General features: G+C 36.6%; 1 protein-coding gene across 1 annotated transcript in view; it reads left to right on the plus strand.

Moving 5' to 3' along the window:
- LOC119243697 (suppression of tumorigenicity 18 protein) overlaps positions 1-16,980 on the plus strand; it is a 97,456-nt gene that overhangs the window by 45,052 nt on the left and 35,424 nt on the right. Inside the window, exons 7-10 of the mRNA XM_037509662.2 lie at positions 464-568; positions 3,285-3,478; positions 5,691-5,902; positions 13,684-13,929. Coding sequence (XP_037365559.1) covers positions 464-568; positions 3,285-3,478; positions 5,691-5,902; positions 13,684-13,929 — 757 coding nt within the window. The remainder of the gene's footprint in view (positions 1-463; positions 569-3,284; positions 3,479-5,690; positions 5,903-13,683; positions 13,930-16,980) is intronic.

Raw genomic sequence — 16,980 nt, forward strand, 5'->3', positions numbered from 1 at the left:
ATACTATTTAACTCATAAGCATATTGCTAGAAAACTTCATATTCCATACTTTCAGCCTAAATTAAGGTATAAAATTAAGTCCATAATGTTTTGCTAATGATGCTAAGATAATCCATGAAGTTGTCATGCTAACATTTATAGTTGGTTATGTTGCAATTGAAATAAGCACATTCTACTTAAAATAATAGGAAGTTTCAGAACAATTTTGTTATTTCTCTCTTACACAGTATTTTTATTTAAAAATGACTTTTGTTTTTTTTCACCTCTGAGATGGGGTTGGAGGACAAATGTTCACACTGCAGTTTGCAAAACCTTTTGGAATCTTTTAGTAGGAGAATGGTGCTAAGTGAACTATTAATATGACTTAACATTTAACATATGCCAAATATGCTGGGAGGTACATGCCAAAGCAAAGCACATTATCATTTTAACTCAATACCTCCCACTTTTTTTTTTTTAACAGTCTTTCTGGTTGTCCGATTGCTGCAGCTGAAAAATTAGCCATGTCCCAGGACAAAAATCAACTTGATTCTCCCAAAACTGGACAGTGTCCTGATCAAATTCACAGGTATGACCTTCCCATGATATTCTTAATACTCGTTCACCCCAAGATCCACCTTTCAAGGTCTCACACCCTCTCATGCCAGCACACAATGAGTTTTCATTTTCAATTGCCAAGATCCATTTAAGAGGTTGGGTCAATGAATCGTGCTATCACTTAAATGAACTTCTAGACCATCCAGAAATTTCACTTGAAATTAATCCATATAAAGTGGTAACATACTGTGGGCCAATCTAAAACAAATAAAGGGGCCTCCCCAGTGGTGCAGCAGGTTGAGTGCAGCATTGTGAAGCTGTCCATAGCCACTGCAGTGCCAGTTCGATTCCCGGCCAACCAGGAAGATTCCCATATGGCATGGCAGACCTCTCCTGTCTCATCTGCTGCTTTCCTCAGCAGTGTATTTTGGTCCTTCTGCCTGTTCTGCTCCCTGCTCTGTCTCTGTGAATTCTCTCACCCTCCTGTGCCTCTGGCTTGTCCCCCAGTGCTTGTACAAATAAATAAATCTTTAAAAAATAAATAAAACAAATAAAGTATGTGATATCATATATCAATCAAAATTCTGTGTCACTAAGTACGGTCCATTCCCCTGGTCAGGTGAGTTCCCTTATGTTTGACTTAACCTTGCTGTCTGGAGAAAATGTCATCATAAATCAGTCATGCTTGGGGGCATAGCTCAGTGGTAGAACATTTGACTGCATAAATCACTCATACCCACTCAAAATATGTGATATTATGCATTGTTCCTTCTGCTCTACATGTGCATATAGGTTTTGAAAACAAAAATTCAATCCATGAATTGATAGCTATTAAAAAAATATTTCCAATTGGTCCTAATTGCTCCCAGGTGCTCTATAATATCTTGTTTGGGAAATCTTACATATCCCTAAACAATAAATGTATGTAGTTATAATGTGAAATTACACTTTTATTATTTAAAAAGTCATATAAGTAGGAAAAGAGATTTCAGGATTATAATAGATGACCAGATCTTTTATTGTTACTGAGTCACCAAAATGCAAAGTAATTATTAGGAACATTTTCAGGTATGGCTTCCCTTCATATTTACATCTGTGGATTTTATTTAAAAAGTACAAATTGTCATTCAAATCACTGGAGTAAAGATAATATGCCAAGAGAAAATCCTAAATTAAGATCACGAATTACTGAATAAATAACAATTAAAACTCAGAATATTCTTGGTTAGTATTATTATATTCACTAATTTCTTCCTAAGTAGGTTATGTATCAAATATAAAAATAACATTGTTCCATTTTGCTCATTTCTTGAAAGATAAATGTTGTTTTAGATTAGAAGACTTATGTAAACTCAGGGGCATACACCAAGTTAGATACATAGAGCAAGATCAACTCCTCATTCCAATATTTTTAAGTAACAGCTAAAAAGTCTTCATCTAATCCAAAAATATTATCAAATGTTGACACTCTAATTTCATGAATGTTTTGGTGGAAAGCAAATGAAAAATATGTTTTGATGTTGCTTATTTCTGAGAGGTATAATTGTTTATGATCTTTTATTGATAGACTACAGCACCACAATATTTTTGTTTTTCTCAGCAAAAATTGGTGCTGTACAAATATGATGCCCATGTTTAATCCAAATACAGTAATTTTTAAGGAATACGTCATTCACATTTATCTCGAATGGGGATGATTCATTTGAAAAATGAGATCATTATAATATAGTAATTTTGCTTCCTATTGTAATGATGTCAGCTTAATAGATAATATATTAAAACATTGTTGAAAATATTATTTAAATTAACAAAAGCATACACCATGGAATATTACTCAGCATTCAAAATAGATAAACACATGCAATCTGCAGCAACATGGATGGAGCTGGAAGGGATCATGCTCAGCGAAATAAGCCAGAAAGAAAAAGAAAAATACCGGATGGTCTCACTCATTGCAGGTATCTAGAAAACTTAAATAAGAGATCAGGAAAAAGAATAACTATAAGAAAGTAAAACTCAAAATCAACAAACAACTATGAACCAGAGACACTCTATGAGGGTTGGGGGGCAGGGAAGGGAGGGATTGGGGTCAAAATAAGGGCGTTGCAATTGTATAGGGAATATAAAAATAAAATTTAAATTAAAAAAAATAAAAAATAAATTAACAAAAGCATTCAGACTGGAGGTAGAAGAAAAGGGTGAAAAGATGAAGAAAAAACTCACAATTCAAGAATCAAGTTTCTGGTGCCCATATTATCTCTCAGGCATCAGGTTACTGCCAAGTCTGCAGACAGCGCTCAGGGCAGTTTCCTCTGGACAGAAAATAATGGTTACAATGGCAGCTTTTCACTGCTAGTCTGATTGGTGGTTCTAACAAACAGAATGTACAGAACGTGTCAGTGCCTAATGGAAGTTACATGGCACTTCTCACTAAGGAGCTCACTGTGCTCACAGTCATCTATGTGAACAGATACCAGAACTCAGTCCTCATGACATCTGCATGACATGAGTAAGAACTACACATCCTCTACCCAAGGGACAGGCAGTTTGTGGCCTTACCATGAGCAACCTGAACACAAGCGCCTCTCCACCATTTGCCCCGGTGCAGAGTCCAGCTCTGCCCACACTGCGCTGTCTCTGTGTGTACCCACAGCCATGACACGTCCGATCTGCTTTAAATTCTGATGCTAATATGCTCACCAACAATTTCATCATGTTTCTTTTGAACTTTCCCCCTCTCTCTTCAGGACAAGCTTGGTGAAGCAAATTGAGTTCAATTTCCGATCACAAACCATTTCCTCTCCCAGAACCACTGTGTCAAAAGAACAAGAGAAGTTTGGAAAAGTGCCATTTGATTATGCCAGTTTTGATGCCCAGGTTTTTGGTAAACGGCCCCTTGTACAAACCGGGCAAGGAAGAAAAACAACCCCATTTCCTGAATGTAAGTTTTGAATTCTAAGATGTTATCCAAAATTGTACATCTTGTGTATGTGTGAGATGGGGGGCAGGGCATATATCAGATACATAATATATGCTGTTAGGAGAACAGAAATATATTGTACAATGAAATACTTTATTTTAAGGAAAGCGACAATAAGATGATCAGCTACTAATTTTACACTTCAGTCACATTGAATTTGGGGAATAGTTAATGGTTCATTATTCTACAAATATGGAACTATATTGAACCTAACTATAATAATTCTCAAGAAATATTTAATTCACATTTAACTGGAATTGAGATTACTATTTGAAAACTACAAAAGCTATTATAACTAAAATTTTTATTCATATTGAAATTATAGAAATTTAAATGGTGAAAATGTTGATATATTATTTTTAATATCACTTAAATCAATGAGAGTGTTCTGACTGAAAGTGTGGGGGGAGTGAAAGGTAAGAGACAATTGAATAATCAAGATTTTACTAGAAAACAGTATGTGTGGTTATGGAGATATTTATCCACAAATTTAAGAGTTAATGTAGAAGCATTTAAAATGTGTTAATACCTAATGCTAACATTCCACATGAATTTTTATAAAATTGAAAGATAGTTTAACATTGAAACTTGGTGTTTTACTAACATATTTCTTCAAGTTGTTTAAAGTCCTTAACTATTCTAATGAAAAGGTAAAAGAAAAAAAATGAATGCTGAAAATAAACCAAGAAATGGATTCTGCATTCTGGTAACTTAATCATAAAGGGAAAGCAAAATAATTATCCACTTTGAGTCCTCCATAGACTGAATTTTTTACAACTTTCTACAAATCCATGGAATTTCTTTGATCTCACACCTAGTTACCTAAATTGAGTATTCTCAAGACCAGATGATATTTGCTTGATTATGTGATATTGACAACCTATTTCAAAGAACAAGAATGCCTTATAAAACCCAGCAATGGATTAACAAGTGTGAAAAGAATTTACCCATCTATGAGAAGTACATTACACTCCAAAAGTATTTTACCCTTTCCTCCCAAAAACAGGTCCCAGTGAAGACAAATAACCACTGACAACCTGTTAGATTCAGGGAAAAAATTTACACACACACGCATGCACACACAATTATTTTGTATTTATCTATAAAAGTATACATATAGTTTTATTATATATACACAAAATATACACGCATCCATATATTTTAATTTAGGTGTAACTAGTTAATAAAAGCATTCTATGTATTCTGATAATGTGAACATTAGTTTAAAAAATGCAAAGCATTCAGTGATGTTTTCTTATTTTTATAATTATGGGAATAGCATTTGATAGTAGTTTAAGTGTTTTTTATGAAAAAGATCAAATATTTTAAATAAACAATATTTATAACATAATAAATATCTAAATGCCTTTATATTATCCTGCATTAAATCTTGGAATGAGTGATTTTAACAAATACCCAAAATGAGGAAAAATATGCTTAATTCTATCTCTCAGTAATATCTCAGTATCCACAACAGAAATGTAAAACAGAAACTCAGCCTTCATAACTAAATTGCCTTTCCGTTCACCTTGAGAACATTTCCTTTGTCCTTTACTTACCGAGCTCCACCTCACATGCAAAATGCCAGCTCATTAAAGACTCCGCCTTCTATTTAGTTCCATCTAGTTAGATGAAGAACAACTTCTACTGTCTTAAGTACAAAACAAACCTGTGTATCACATAAAAAAAAAAAAGTGCAATTCTGTGTCTAAGTTGTTATTGTAAAAATAAACATTGAAAACATGCATTTTTTTCTCTACTGGAATTGCCGGTCCTCGCATGTACACAGTTCATAGATGTGCAAGCCTTAAGTCTCTGTAGTATTTGATGGATTTCATTAGCATGGCTTTTAATGTACAATTTTAGCCACAAAGGCTGCCAGTGCACCTGCCCCATAACACTAGACATGGAGTTTTGTCATAAGAAGTATAAATACAAAAAAAAAATAAAATTAAGAGAATAGGCATTCTTTCCCAGCAATCACATCATTTGATCTGTGAACTTCTGTGAAAACCAATCTGAATAACCTTCATTTACTGTACCAATGGATAATGGATCATGTTTTAATTTATTCTTCACTTATTTTAATGCAAGAAGTTATATCTTTAAAACAAATCTATTTAATGACTGAAACCACGTACATGCAATTGCTAATCAAATCTCTCTTCAACAGCAAAGCATTTTTCAAATCCAGGGAAATTTCCTAATCGACTGCCTAGTGCAGGCGCCCACACACAGAGCCCTTGCCGTGCCAGCTCTTATAGCTACGGTCAATGTAGTGAAGACACCCACATAGCAGCAGCTGCTGCTATCCTGAACCTTTCCACCCGCTGCAGGGAAGCTGCAGACATCCTCTCCAACAAACCACAGAGTCTGCATGCCAAGGTAGGCCAGTCCAAGAGCCTAGAGGGTGGGCCAGTGACTGAACCGTGAGAATAAACTGCCTTTCATGTTCCTAACCACATTCACTACCACGCCGCTCCCCAGCCCTGAAGCACATTCCCCCTTGTCTTCGGAAGAGACTCAAAGAAACATTGACAGAGATGAACTTGGTGGCATAAGGGAGGAATGAAAGAGTGGTGTTCTTGAAGGTGATACAATAAAGTTTGGGGAGGAGTTAAGGAGACTGGCTGGGGAGACATGTAGATTTCAAAATGATTTTCCTATGGGGGAGTTTTAGCACTGAAGGAAAGAGGATTAATATAAAAATTATTCTGAACAATGGACACTTTTTGCTGTTTGGAAGTGAAGGATGGTAGGAAACGTTTGATGGAACAGTGACTTGGGAAACATTTGCAACTTTGCTTCATGACATTTTATTATTGCACAAGTCACTATTGTATGACATACAATCATCTTAGTAACTATAGTATTAGCAAGAGCTGGTTCAGGGGGCAGAGAACTCAGAGCATTCAAATCTAAAACCAAATTTTGTCATTTATGAAAACACTACATTTCTGAAGCCCATGAAAATGACCATATTTTCCTCATAGCCTCTCCTTTCTGACTAGCAATGAGAAGGTACCTGTGTTTATGATTGCATGATTTAAAAAAGAAAAAGTGAAGATCCCTGTGTCTTCCATTTTGAGAAAGGTTTATAGCACTCAGAATGGCAGTGATCAGCAGAGTAAACCTCAACTACACTTTCTACACAAAGGGTTCAGTTAAAGGACATAATTTCCCTACCTAGATGTCTGAGTCATGTGAAGCAAGGTGCCCAGACTTTCTGGAGAAGATTTTACTTTTGCATTAAGTAGACGTTTCCCTGGGTCAAACTCTAACCCTGAAACTGGGACGATGGAAGTATATGGCTCTCTTTTTCCCATTAATTGTGCCCATCCCCGGTGTGGTCAGCTGCTCACCTGTGCTGTGCCAGGCTTCAGGCGAGCAGGGAGCATAGTGCCATCGAGCATTTGACAGAAGAATCAGAATTAGCTTCTGGACAAATCTGAGCCAAATAAACCCCAGGAAGAGTTGGTGGCCAAAAACCACTCAAAAACAATTTTTAAACAAATGAGGTTCTTAAACAAAGAAAAACACATCTTTTAAAAAATATAAAGAAAATGCCAAGCTATCCAAGTCCAAAGGAATTCAAGTCAGAAATTATTTACATAAGTGAATGATTTGGGGTATTTTAAAATGCAACTTTGGGTACAGTTAAATTCATATTTTAAAATCTGAATTAATTGCTCCTTTTTAAATATATTCTAACAAGCAGCTGGTTTGGAAAAATACTACAGTTTCTTCCATCTTGGTACTTTAGTATTTGTTTGTTTAGGTTGTCCTATAAAAACAAAGGTGCCAATATTGTAAGGATTATTGCTACGTAAATTACTTGAGTAAGTAGTTTAGAGTGGAGATATCTTTTTTGTTCCTCAGAATTCTGCCTTTTAACCTTTAGATCCTCTTCATCACCTATTGCCAAAATGAAACAATGAATCAGAGATGATTAAAATTTGAGGGTAATACATTATCAATATGTATTCTTCTCTTTTTAAAACACATTTCTGACAGCTCTTCCTGCCCATTTGTGTCTATACAAGTGTCTTTTACTGTCCTATCCCTTTTCTAATAAACCTGCTCTTTACATATTAAAAAAAAACAACACATTTCTGGTCAGAAAGGTGAGTTAAATTGGCACATTTCAAAATTTCAAATACTGGACTTCCTGTGCGTGTTCTGACTCTCGTGTTGGGAACACGCTCTGTGCCAGGGCAGCCCTGTGAGCAGACCGCATGCCGAGGATGACAGGATTCCATGCATGGCCCAGCTTCCAACTGCCAGGCAAGTCCGAACTGCAGAAGCCAAGCCATTGATATGATGAGAAACATGCAGGAGACAGAAAGTGCACCAATCAAATTTTGCAAGGAGTTTATTTTGCTGGCAGTTTTAAAAATCATTTTTCCATGAAAATTGTCTCATTTGACATGTGATAAGTCGGGTAAATATGACCCCCTCCAATGTCAGTTTGTCCAGAGTCCTTCCTTCAGTGTTCACACATGCGCATACTCAGACACTGGCACACGACTATAACAACTTGCAGATTTCTACTATTGTTGGATTCTGTTTTCTGAATCTCAGAAGCTATAAAACAACCAAAAATAATCCATTGTAGCCAAAAATGAGAGGAAAAACAAAGTAAATAGCCCTGAAAAATGGCCTTCTACCCAATAGTGCCCCATGTGTAACATTTCTATTCTGTTTCACTTTGCTCTGTGCCTTTTACTTAATGTAGGATTCAGTATAAACACTCTGCCCCTCCACATTGAATACTAGCCTGACTCGGCACTTTAATTTGTTTTTTTTCTCCAAAAACTCCATAGCAGTTTGTTAATATGTTTATTTTTGCCAGCTGCAATCCATGGATCTCTTGAGTCCCTTATCTAGAAAGAAGAATGTGGAAATTTTCCCTACTCTTGACTTCTAAACTGAACATCGAGACATTTTTGATACACAAGAGAAATTGGCATGATCATGGGCATGATCTTTTTAAAATTAAGTCAAAGGACACCAACCTTGAAATAGCCTTCTACGTTCCTGTTGGGGCTAATATGCTTTTTTTTTTTCATTCCATGTGCAAACTCACAACTGACTCCAAGTTTAGCAGGAGATAAATGATTTCCTTATTTGCAAAATTCCCACTCTTATGAAGATCATGCATACATAGGCTGTTTTAAGAGGATGAAAAAACTTTGAGCTCTACACACTTTAAAAATAATAAAGGATGTTCCAAAATGTTCTCCTATAGAAGTTTCTGAGCTGCTAGCAGCTGTCTACCCAACATTAAAATGTTTTCATTCTCAACACTGGGCTCAGGATATCAGTGCCCGTAATTGCCCAAATTCCAGTGCATTATATTCTAAAAGTATCTTTCAAAGGGGCCTATTTCTTAAAATATAATCTGGCAGGTACATAGCACATGTACACCAGCAAAATAATCTATTTTAAGTGTCTCTTTTTGGAAGAAGTAAGAAGGAAAATTAGCAATATCAATACTTACTGGCTATCATAATGGCTAAAGGTAATGCTCTCTGAAGTGCAATACCTCTTTTAATTCTAGTACTTTCATTGGTTTGAAGATATGCATGTCCTTTATTGAAGGACCTTTATTTGAATTTGGAATGAATATGAATTTGTAAAGCAAAGCTTCAAACACTTCCCCTGTAATCTGGACTGTTCCCCCTGAGAAGAGGGCACGCTAGGTGGGACTGTGCCACAGGTTCTCAATGAGAACCCAGTTTCCTTTTTCCAGTAGCTTTTCTCTGTCCCTGGGAGAGCATGTGACAGCACGTGTCAAAGAAACTTCCCATTTTTGCTCCTTCTTCTCATCCTCCTCAGCAGAGGTAGAAACATACTTCACAGTCTATCTTTATCCTGATCGCTGCTGCTTGCCAAGCATTCTGTTGCTTGTTTTGGTGTTTTCCCCACCTGTTTAGACAAAGTGGCATATGCACAATGTGCCTTCAAAGAAAACAAAAAATTGACACTTGCTTGAAATGTTTAAAGTTCAAAGTCTGTTTTGTGCTTGAACAGGGCCTAGAAACAACATGATATCACATCACTGTTCTTTCTGCCGGGTATCAGAAATAGCTTGGTGACTCTGGGGGTGGTTAGAATCCAAAAGTAGTCTTTTTCAGTAACTTTAACAACAGGATAAGACTATAACATACGTGTTCTGAGGAATTTGGATCAAGGATCACAGGAGCCAACTGATACATGTGTAAGGAAATAAGATATTTTATAACTGGCTCTTCATCTCTGTGTATAGTAGTATGAGGGATACCTCTTTTGGTATCAAAATCCCAATCAAATTATTATTGTTGTTGTTGTTGTTGTCATTAGTTGTCATTTAGTGAATACCTACTTGGGGCCAGAGACTTTGCCCATATTAATCCATTTTAACCTGCTGGAAGCTCTGTGAAGCATATAGTTATTACATTTTGCAACTGAAAAAACAGTAGTACAGATATAAAGAATTCTCTATGAGCTGCAGTTGCAACTGTGGGAGGTGAAATTTGTGCTCACACCTGTCTGACTTTTCATCTTCAAAATCTTATCATGGTGCATAGACTGCTGGCCCACCATGAGGCTGTCATTGACTATGATTTCAAGCCCCACCAAAGATTTCTGGGAAATGGTTATAATTTAAAACCTAATATCAGTCATATAATCCTCTTCTGAGCCAAATCATTCTATTTATATTGACTAAATTTCATAACTTTATGCTCTTAATTATTTTAATTTGCAGTTGCTATTTAGAAAGAATAAGACAATTTTATTTGCTTATTGATTTTACCCTGACTCCTTTGAAAACATATTTCAGATAGCATTCAATACAGAGACACCCTGAAGCTTCAAAACCTCCTGAAGCTAAAAATGAAAGAAAAGAAGTCATGAGCCAGCAGTTACTTATAGCAGAAATCTAGGCTGAGAGACACTTAATTTTGCACTTCCTCTAGGTCATGTCAAACAAAGGAAAGATGTGGGTGGCCTATCCTGTAGTTATAGAAAACTTGCCCCAAAAAATAAAATAATGCTGTTTTAGTCCATCAGTGTTTTAAAAATTAATAATTTTCACAAATCAGAACATTTAAGGTGAAATTATGATTTTGCTCTTACTTCATAATGGTTAATTGTCCAAACACTATAATGTTATTAATTGTCTCGAAAATCTTGGAGGACATTAGCCATTACTCCAAATACAATAATTTTTGTTTTCCTTTTCATTCTTCTTCAGAAAACAAATTTCTATTTTCTTAGTAGTAGTTAGGATGGAATGTCACTGCTTTCAGTGATACAATTCTTTTCCAAGTTGTGACACAATTCTCACAATTATCATTTTACTGCTTGCATAATATGCCATTAGAAAGATGTTTCATCTATTTAAGATACAATTTCATTGACCTCTTTGGGCAGGCATGAGTCATTTCTCATTTAACAGTACATGCGAAAATTATAATGAATAATTATTTGAACCTACTGTATGACAATAATTGATAACATATTAGCTAAATTTTCTTTCACTAAATACCTCTTTAAATGCATAAAATTAGCTCCTTGAAGGCAGGCACTTCTTGCAGACTTGAAAATTTAACTGTTTTTTCAATGATTTTTTTTGACTAAATTATAGGGAGTATATCTGTAGTTCAAAAATGACTGAAGTCAATAATTTGATTTCACTGCTAATTTGAAAAGTACATAACGTAGTGTTAGACTTATGCTTATCCTATAGTTGAATAGTAGTAGAACTATGCCTAGCCTCAAAAATATATAAAATATAAATTTTAAGGATTAAAATAAGGATCCAAAATGACATTTTGAGAAATCAATATGTTAAAGTCTGGAAGGTGGGGGTCATGGGGATGGTTGGGTATGTGCTGGAGCTGTACATGTCAGGACTATCTCCTCCTCCTGTGGCTTCTCCTACCATCCCAGCCTTTCTGTCCTGCCATTTGGAGCTTTAACACAAGTGATTTCTAGATGTGATGTCTATTGATATTGCTCTGAATCAAAATTCACACATAAATGTGTGATCCACCGATCTATGGGCAGAAAGGGGCCCTTCTCTGGTACTGTGTGTAATTGTTGACTGCATCTGTGTGCTCACTTAAAGCCCATCTGTACCTTGCTACCCAAACGTGCTCACTCCAGTCAAGTCAGGTGCTCAGAGCAGCCTGCTGGGGCACAGGAGACAGAAAAGGACCTCTTTTAAATATTAGGAGTGATTTTTTTTTTTTCAATCAGCACATGCTTACTCAAGAAATATAATCCCAGCAACACTGGAAATCTCTTACTTTTTAAATTTACTATTTAGATTTTTCTGTAAAAAAACTGAAACATATTAGCGTTGTCTTGGAATAGTTCATATTTTTTTCAGTGAGATCAAATCTGCACTATTTATGGGTTTTGCACTATAAAACTCTGCAGCCCAGTCACATGGCTTCTTTTTCCTAAGCCATCTGTCACAGAGGTCTGGAATTTTATGTGAATGTTGGTTGTGCAGTCTTAACCCAAGTTTTAAAATTTTTTTATGAAAAATGTCAGCAACTACAATATTTAGTATTTTACTTTACATTGGCCATTAAACGTAATTACTATAGCTGTTTTATTGCTACAGTTACATATAGATATTTAGCCAAAAATTTTTTTGATGTCTCATGGCAGAAGACATTGGTATATCATGGAGCGAGCCACGTGGCACTGATATGCTTAATATCTTGGATTTTTGTAAGTTTTATTAATGCTGGTATAAAAACGTATTTGATATTATACAGATGGCATAGGATGTTGTGGTTACTAAGTTATTATCCTGGATAAGCTGTGCTGTCAAATTCAGGGCTTAAAACTATCACAGGAGATTAAACTACTTACTAAAAAGGACAGAAAGATATGGCCAAAGCATCTTAATACAAACATATTAAAAGTGTATTTACCTCCCACAAATACAATAAAGCACATTTATCTTATAGGCTGAGAGGTTGAAAATAGGAAATTTGCAGGTAAAAGAAGCAAATAGAAGAGGTGATTTTATTTTCTAAGTCAGTACGAACAGTGAGGCTTTGGAGTCCAGCTAGGGGGGCCTGAACCTCACTGGCAACTTCTGGGGCAGGGGGATTAAGGGTAGAGAGTAATGGTGAGTAAAAATAACCCCCTGGGAAGTGACTGGAAATACTGGGAAGTGACCACATGTGTTAGGAATCTTATTAACATATTCAGAGATTCCTGTTTTGCCAGTCAAAAGGAAAAAGAGCAGAGAAATTGTCCAGAAGTTGGTTGTGAATTGGTGGATGAGGAAGAAAGTACCAGGAAGGTATTCCTTTGATGCACTTAGAAAAACAGCAAGAATGTTTTCCCCACATACTGAGCTACTACCTGGCAACATGCATCACACCTGACACCATGGAAATCATCCAGAGCACATGGGTCCTTTACTAGGACTTTAATCTAAACAAAACCAAAACAGTAGCCTAAGATATCACAGGAGAAATACTGGGAGGTAAAATTGGCTTTAAGTTCCATACTAAGTATCTGGAAACCTTTATTCTAGGTTTCCACTGTTAGAACTTAAACCTCCAGCAGTCCTGTGGCCAACTGGTACCTAAAGGCCCCCAAGTGAGCTATGGTTTGCACTGTCTGCTCCACTCCACAGAGTAAAATGGCACTTTCATATTAATGTAATATTTCAATAAAAATTCTCTTCCAGCTGGTTATTTTTGCATATTTCTCATGTTAGATTAACATTGTGATGGGGCAGCGGGGGAGGGGGTAGGAAGTAGTGTTGTGCCTTTTTATAAACTCAAGTGTTAAAGCTTTAAATGATGAATTGGCAGTGATAATTCTACAAACTAAAAAAGAAAGATAAATGCTAAATTTTAATATATATATATATATAAAGCAGATTTAGCCTATATGTTTGGTATTTGAAATATCTTACTTATTTTAAGCTTAATTTATTTAAATCTAGGAACACAGAGCTCACTAATGGGACTGCTCTTAAAAGTCTGCCTAAGAATTCAACGCTATTCAAGGCAGACCAGAAAGCCAGCTTTGAAATCAGATATGCTTACATGAAAGCCTGCATTTGAAATCATCACTTAAAAGCTCCACATGGCTAGGCTATAACTGTAACGTGCTTAAATGTTTTTCTGTTTCCTATTGTATACCAGGGAGCCGAGATAGAAGTGGATGAAAATGGCACATTGGACTTAAGCATGAAAAAAAACCGAATCCTGGACAAAGCTGCACCCTTAACTTCCTCTAATGCTTCTGTTCCAACTCCTTCCTCTTCCCCATTCAAAACAAGCAGCATTTTGGTCAATGCCGCATTCTATCAGGCTCTCTGTGACCAAGAGGGCTGGGATACGCCTATCAACTATAGCAAAACTCATGGGAAGACAGAGGAGGAGAAAGAGGTATTGTTTCAATCAATAAGTTTAAGCTAGAGCATGATTGGAGAGTTGTTAGTGTTGTTAGCTTTTTCACCCTAAATTATTTTTCTCATTCCTGGTTTTTTTTTATTTTTTTTAAGATTTATTCATTTATGTATACAAGAACTGGATACAGGCCAGAGGTGCAGGGGGCAAGAGGATTCACGAGAGACAGAGTGGGTAGCAGAACAGGCAGACTGACTGAAATACATTGCTGAAGGGAGTAGTGGGCAACACAGGAGAGGTCTGCTGTGCCATGTGGGTAGCTCCCTGGCCGGGGATCAAACTTGTGCTGCAGAGGCCACGGGTAGCTTCACAGTGCTGTGCCTAACCCCTTGTGCCACCAGGGAGGCCCTCATTCCTATGTAGATAACACATAATTCTTTACCTGGTTTTATATTTTGGAAAAGTAATGATTTTAAATTTCAGAAGAAATTTATCAGTGCATCCAACTTTTTCTGTCACTTGTCTAAGATATGATATTATAGTGCATTTTATCCTCATTCATGACCAAAATTGTGTGCACCATTCAAGAGATGACATCATCTACCCCATTGGATATGGCAGATTGTAAGGGGCAATGTGCACTCAACAGTGAGTTCCAGCTCACTGTTTTTTGTGAACCAGAGGGTGGAAGATGAAATTAAACTAGAACAAGTGAGACTCATCAAACTTCTTTCCTTGGTTTCACGAAGGAGCTGTGCTTGCATATCTATGCATAGAGTCATTCACTGAATATCAGGTCATGATTGTTGGATGTGTAAGTTCTACCAATTCCAAAGTCAAGGAGATTCATTTGCATATTTAGTTATCCTGGAGGTGGTTTCACCACTGGAAGCCAGATAGTGACTATGCAAGAATTCATCTAGTCTTCATCACAATAATTTGAAACACCTACTTTGGTCAGATTAACATGACAGTATCATTGCAAAGAATTCATTACTAGAATCCTCCATTGTTTAGACTGCATGTAATTACATACATAGTCCTATCATTACATTAATTGACTCTGTTTTGCTGTCAGTCAGGTAAACTATTGATAGATTTGCCAGGTGACAGGCAGACAGGCAAAAGGTATGAAATAGGCATTCTTTTTTTAAAGAATACCCCACCTTTTTCACTTTTTGAAGTTCAGGGAGTTTGGGAGTGGAAGATTAATTTGATTTTAGCACATGCTTTAACATCTCAGAGTAATAGTGAACATAAACAACAGTCATTACAAGACTGGGTTGTTTCTAGTAATTATCCCTCCCTCCCTCCCTCCCTCCCTCCCTCCCTCCTTCCCTCCCTCCCAGGAACAAGTGGGACTCATCAAACTTCTTTCCTTGGTTTCACGAAGGAGCTGTGCTTGCATCGCTATGCATTGACTGAGTATTGGGTCATGATTGTTGGATGTGTTAAGTTCTACCAATTCCAAAGTCAAGGAGATACATTTGCATATTTAGTTATCCTGGTGTATGCTAACCACAGTTCCTTCCTTCCTTCCTTCTTTCCTTCCTTCCTCCCTTTCTTCCTTCCTTCCTTCCCTCTTTCAATCAGCACACTTTCAGTGGCAGCTCCATGTCCAGGAAGTAAAACAGGACCTAAGGATGCAGTACCAAATAAAACATGCTCCTGCCACACATTTGTTCAGTGTGCTGGGAGGACTGACATGTAACCAAGTACACTCATAAGTCGAGTAGTATGAGCAGGCACACAATGTGAAAAGGTGGGTGGTCATCGGTCCTTTGGGGAGCCCACAAAGACCCAAAACAAGCTCTGTGTCACCACCATATGCACCATAGTGGAGAAGGGTGAGGGGAATCATACATCAACAGCTTTCTGATTAGATTCAGAAATATTGATTTTTATTCTATTTAACTTTAAAATATTCATCTGAAGTATTTAGGGCTAGTCTTAATAAACCTATCATAATATTCTTTTAAAAGAGCCATTTCTTAAAATAATCTGTTTGACTTTAATAAGTATAAAACTGAAAACAGCAAATTATAGGCTGATTTGCCTTAAGTGATAACTATAAACCAGTAAACAAGATTCCCTTCACCAATACATTAGCCCCCTGACAAACCAGGCTTGTTCAAGTGAAAAGAAGTTACATTTAACTCCCATCTATTTTTACAATGCAGCAAGCTGTCAATATTCACTTTAACTGGTCATTCTGCACAACTAGTCTGAAAGGGAAGTATGGCACAAACTGGGCTGTGGTAGGTGGTCGAGAATGGGAAACACAATCGTAAGATCAAGATGGTTGATTCCATCCCACTCCATGCAAATCAACTTCAGGAAAAGTGGAACATCCTTCAATTCACAAGGATGAATTCTGCTTTACTGCAGCCAGTGGGATTAAGGCATATCATTAAAGCCCTAGTCACAGATCCATTGATGGGGATTCAGTAAAAGTTCGATGTTACAGGAGGGACAGTGCTTTACAGAGCATAGCAGCTTCCTGCTAGTATAAAATCTACTCAGTTTGGAAGGATGTTAACTCTCTGTGCAGGATAAGATGGAGACTGTGTGTCCCCAACCTTGTGATTGTGCTATAAATGGACTGTGGTTAGCATACACCAGAAATCTTTCTAGTCCTACAAGTGTCAGACATATGAGTCCAATCCTGAGTTGTAACAAAGCAAATTTGCATCAAGTTGGTTCCCATTTCCATTTAGGGTCTTTTGTATTGTTCAATATTTGTTATAATGCTGTGCCCTCAGCATCAATGTCAGCATTTCACTGTATTCTGAGAGACTCCTCCCTTTTAGGGGTCTAGTAAGCACTTTGGGGGCTCCTTGGTTATACTTCTTATTATTCAGAGAGTCATAAAATGAGGTCTCATAACAAATATTTTTATTTCCTTTCCAATCTCATATTTTATAACTCAAAAAAATCTGAATTCACCTTGACAGTGTTATGGATTCAGCTGGGTTATGGCAGCATTTTTTTCTCAGTAAGTTCATGGGGAAAATGGATTTATTTAAATTAGAGTTCTCCTTTTTTTGGAATAGCTTACCTGCTTCAGGTCCCAGGGTACAGACATTTACT

The sequence above is a fragment of the Talpa occidentalis genome, unplaced genomic scaffold (assembly GCF_014898055.3).
Source record: "Talpa occidentalis isolate TD23 unplaced genomic scaffold, MPIMG_talOcc4v2.1, whole genome shotgun sequence".
NCBI lineage: Eukaryota > Metazoa > Chordata > Mammalia > Eulipotyphla > Talpidae > Talpa > Talpa occidentalis.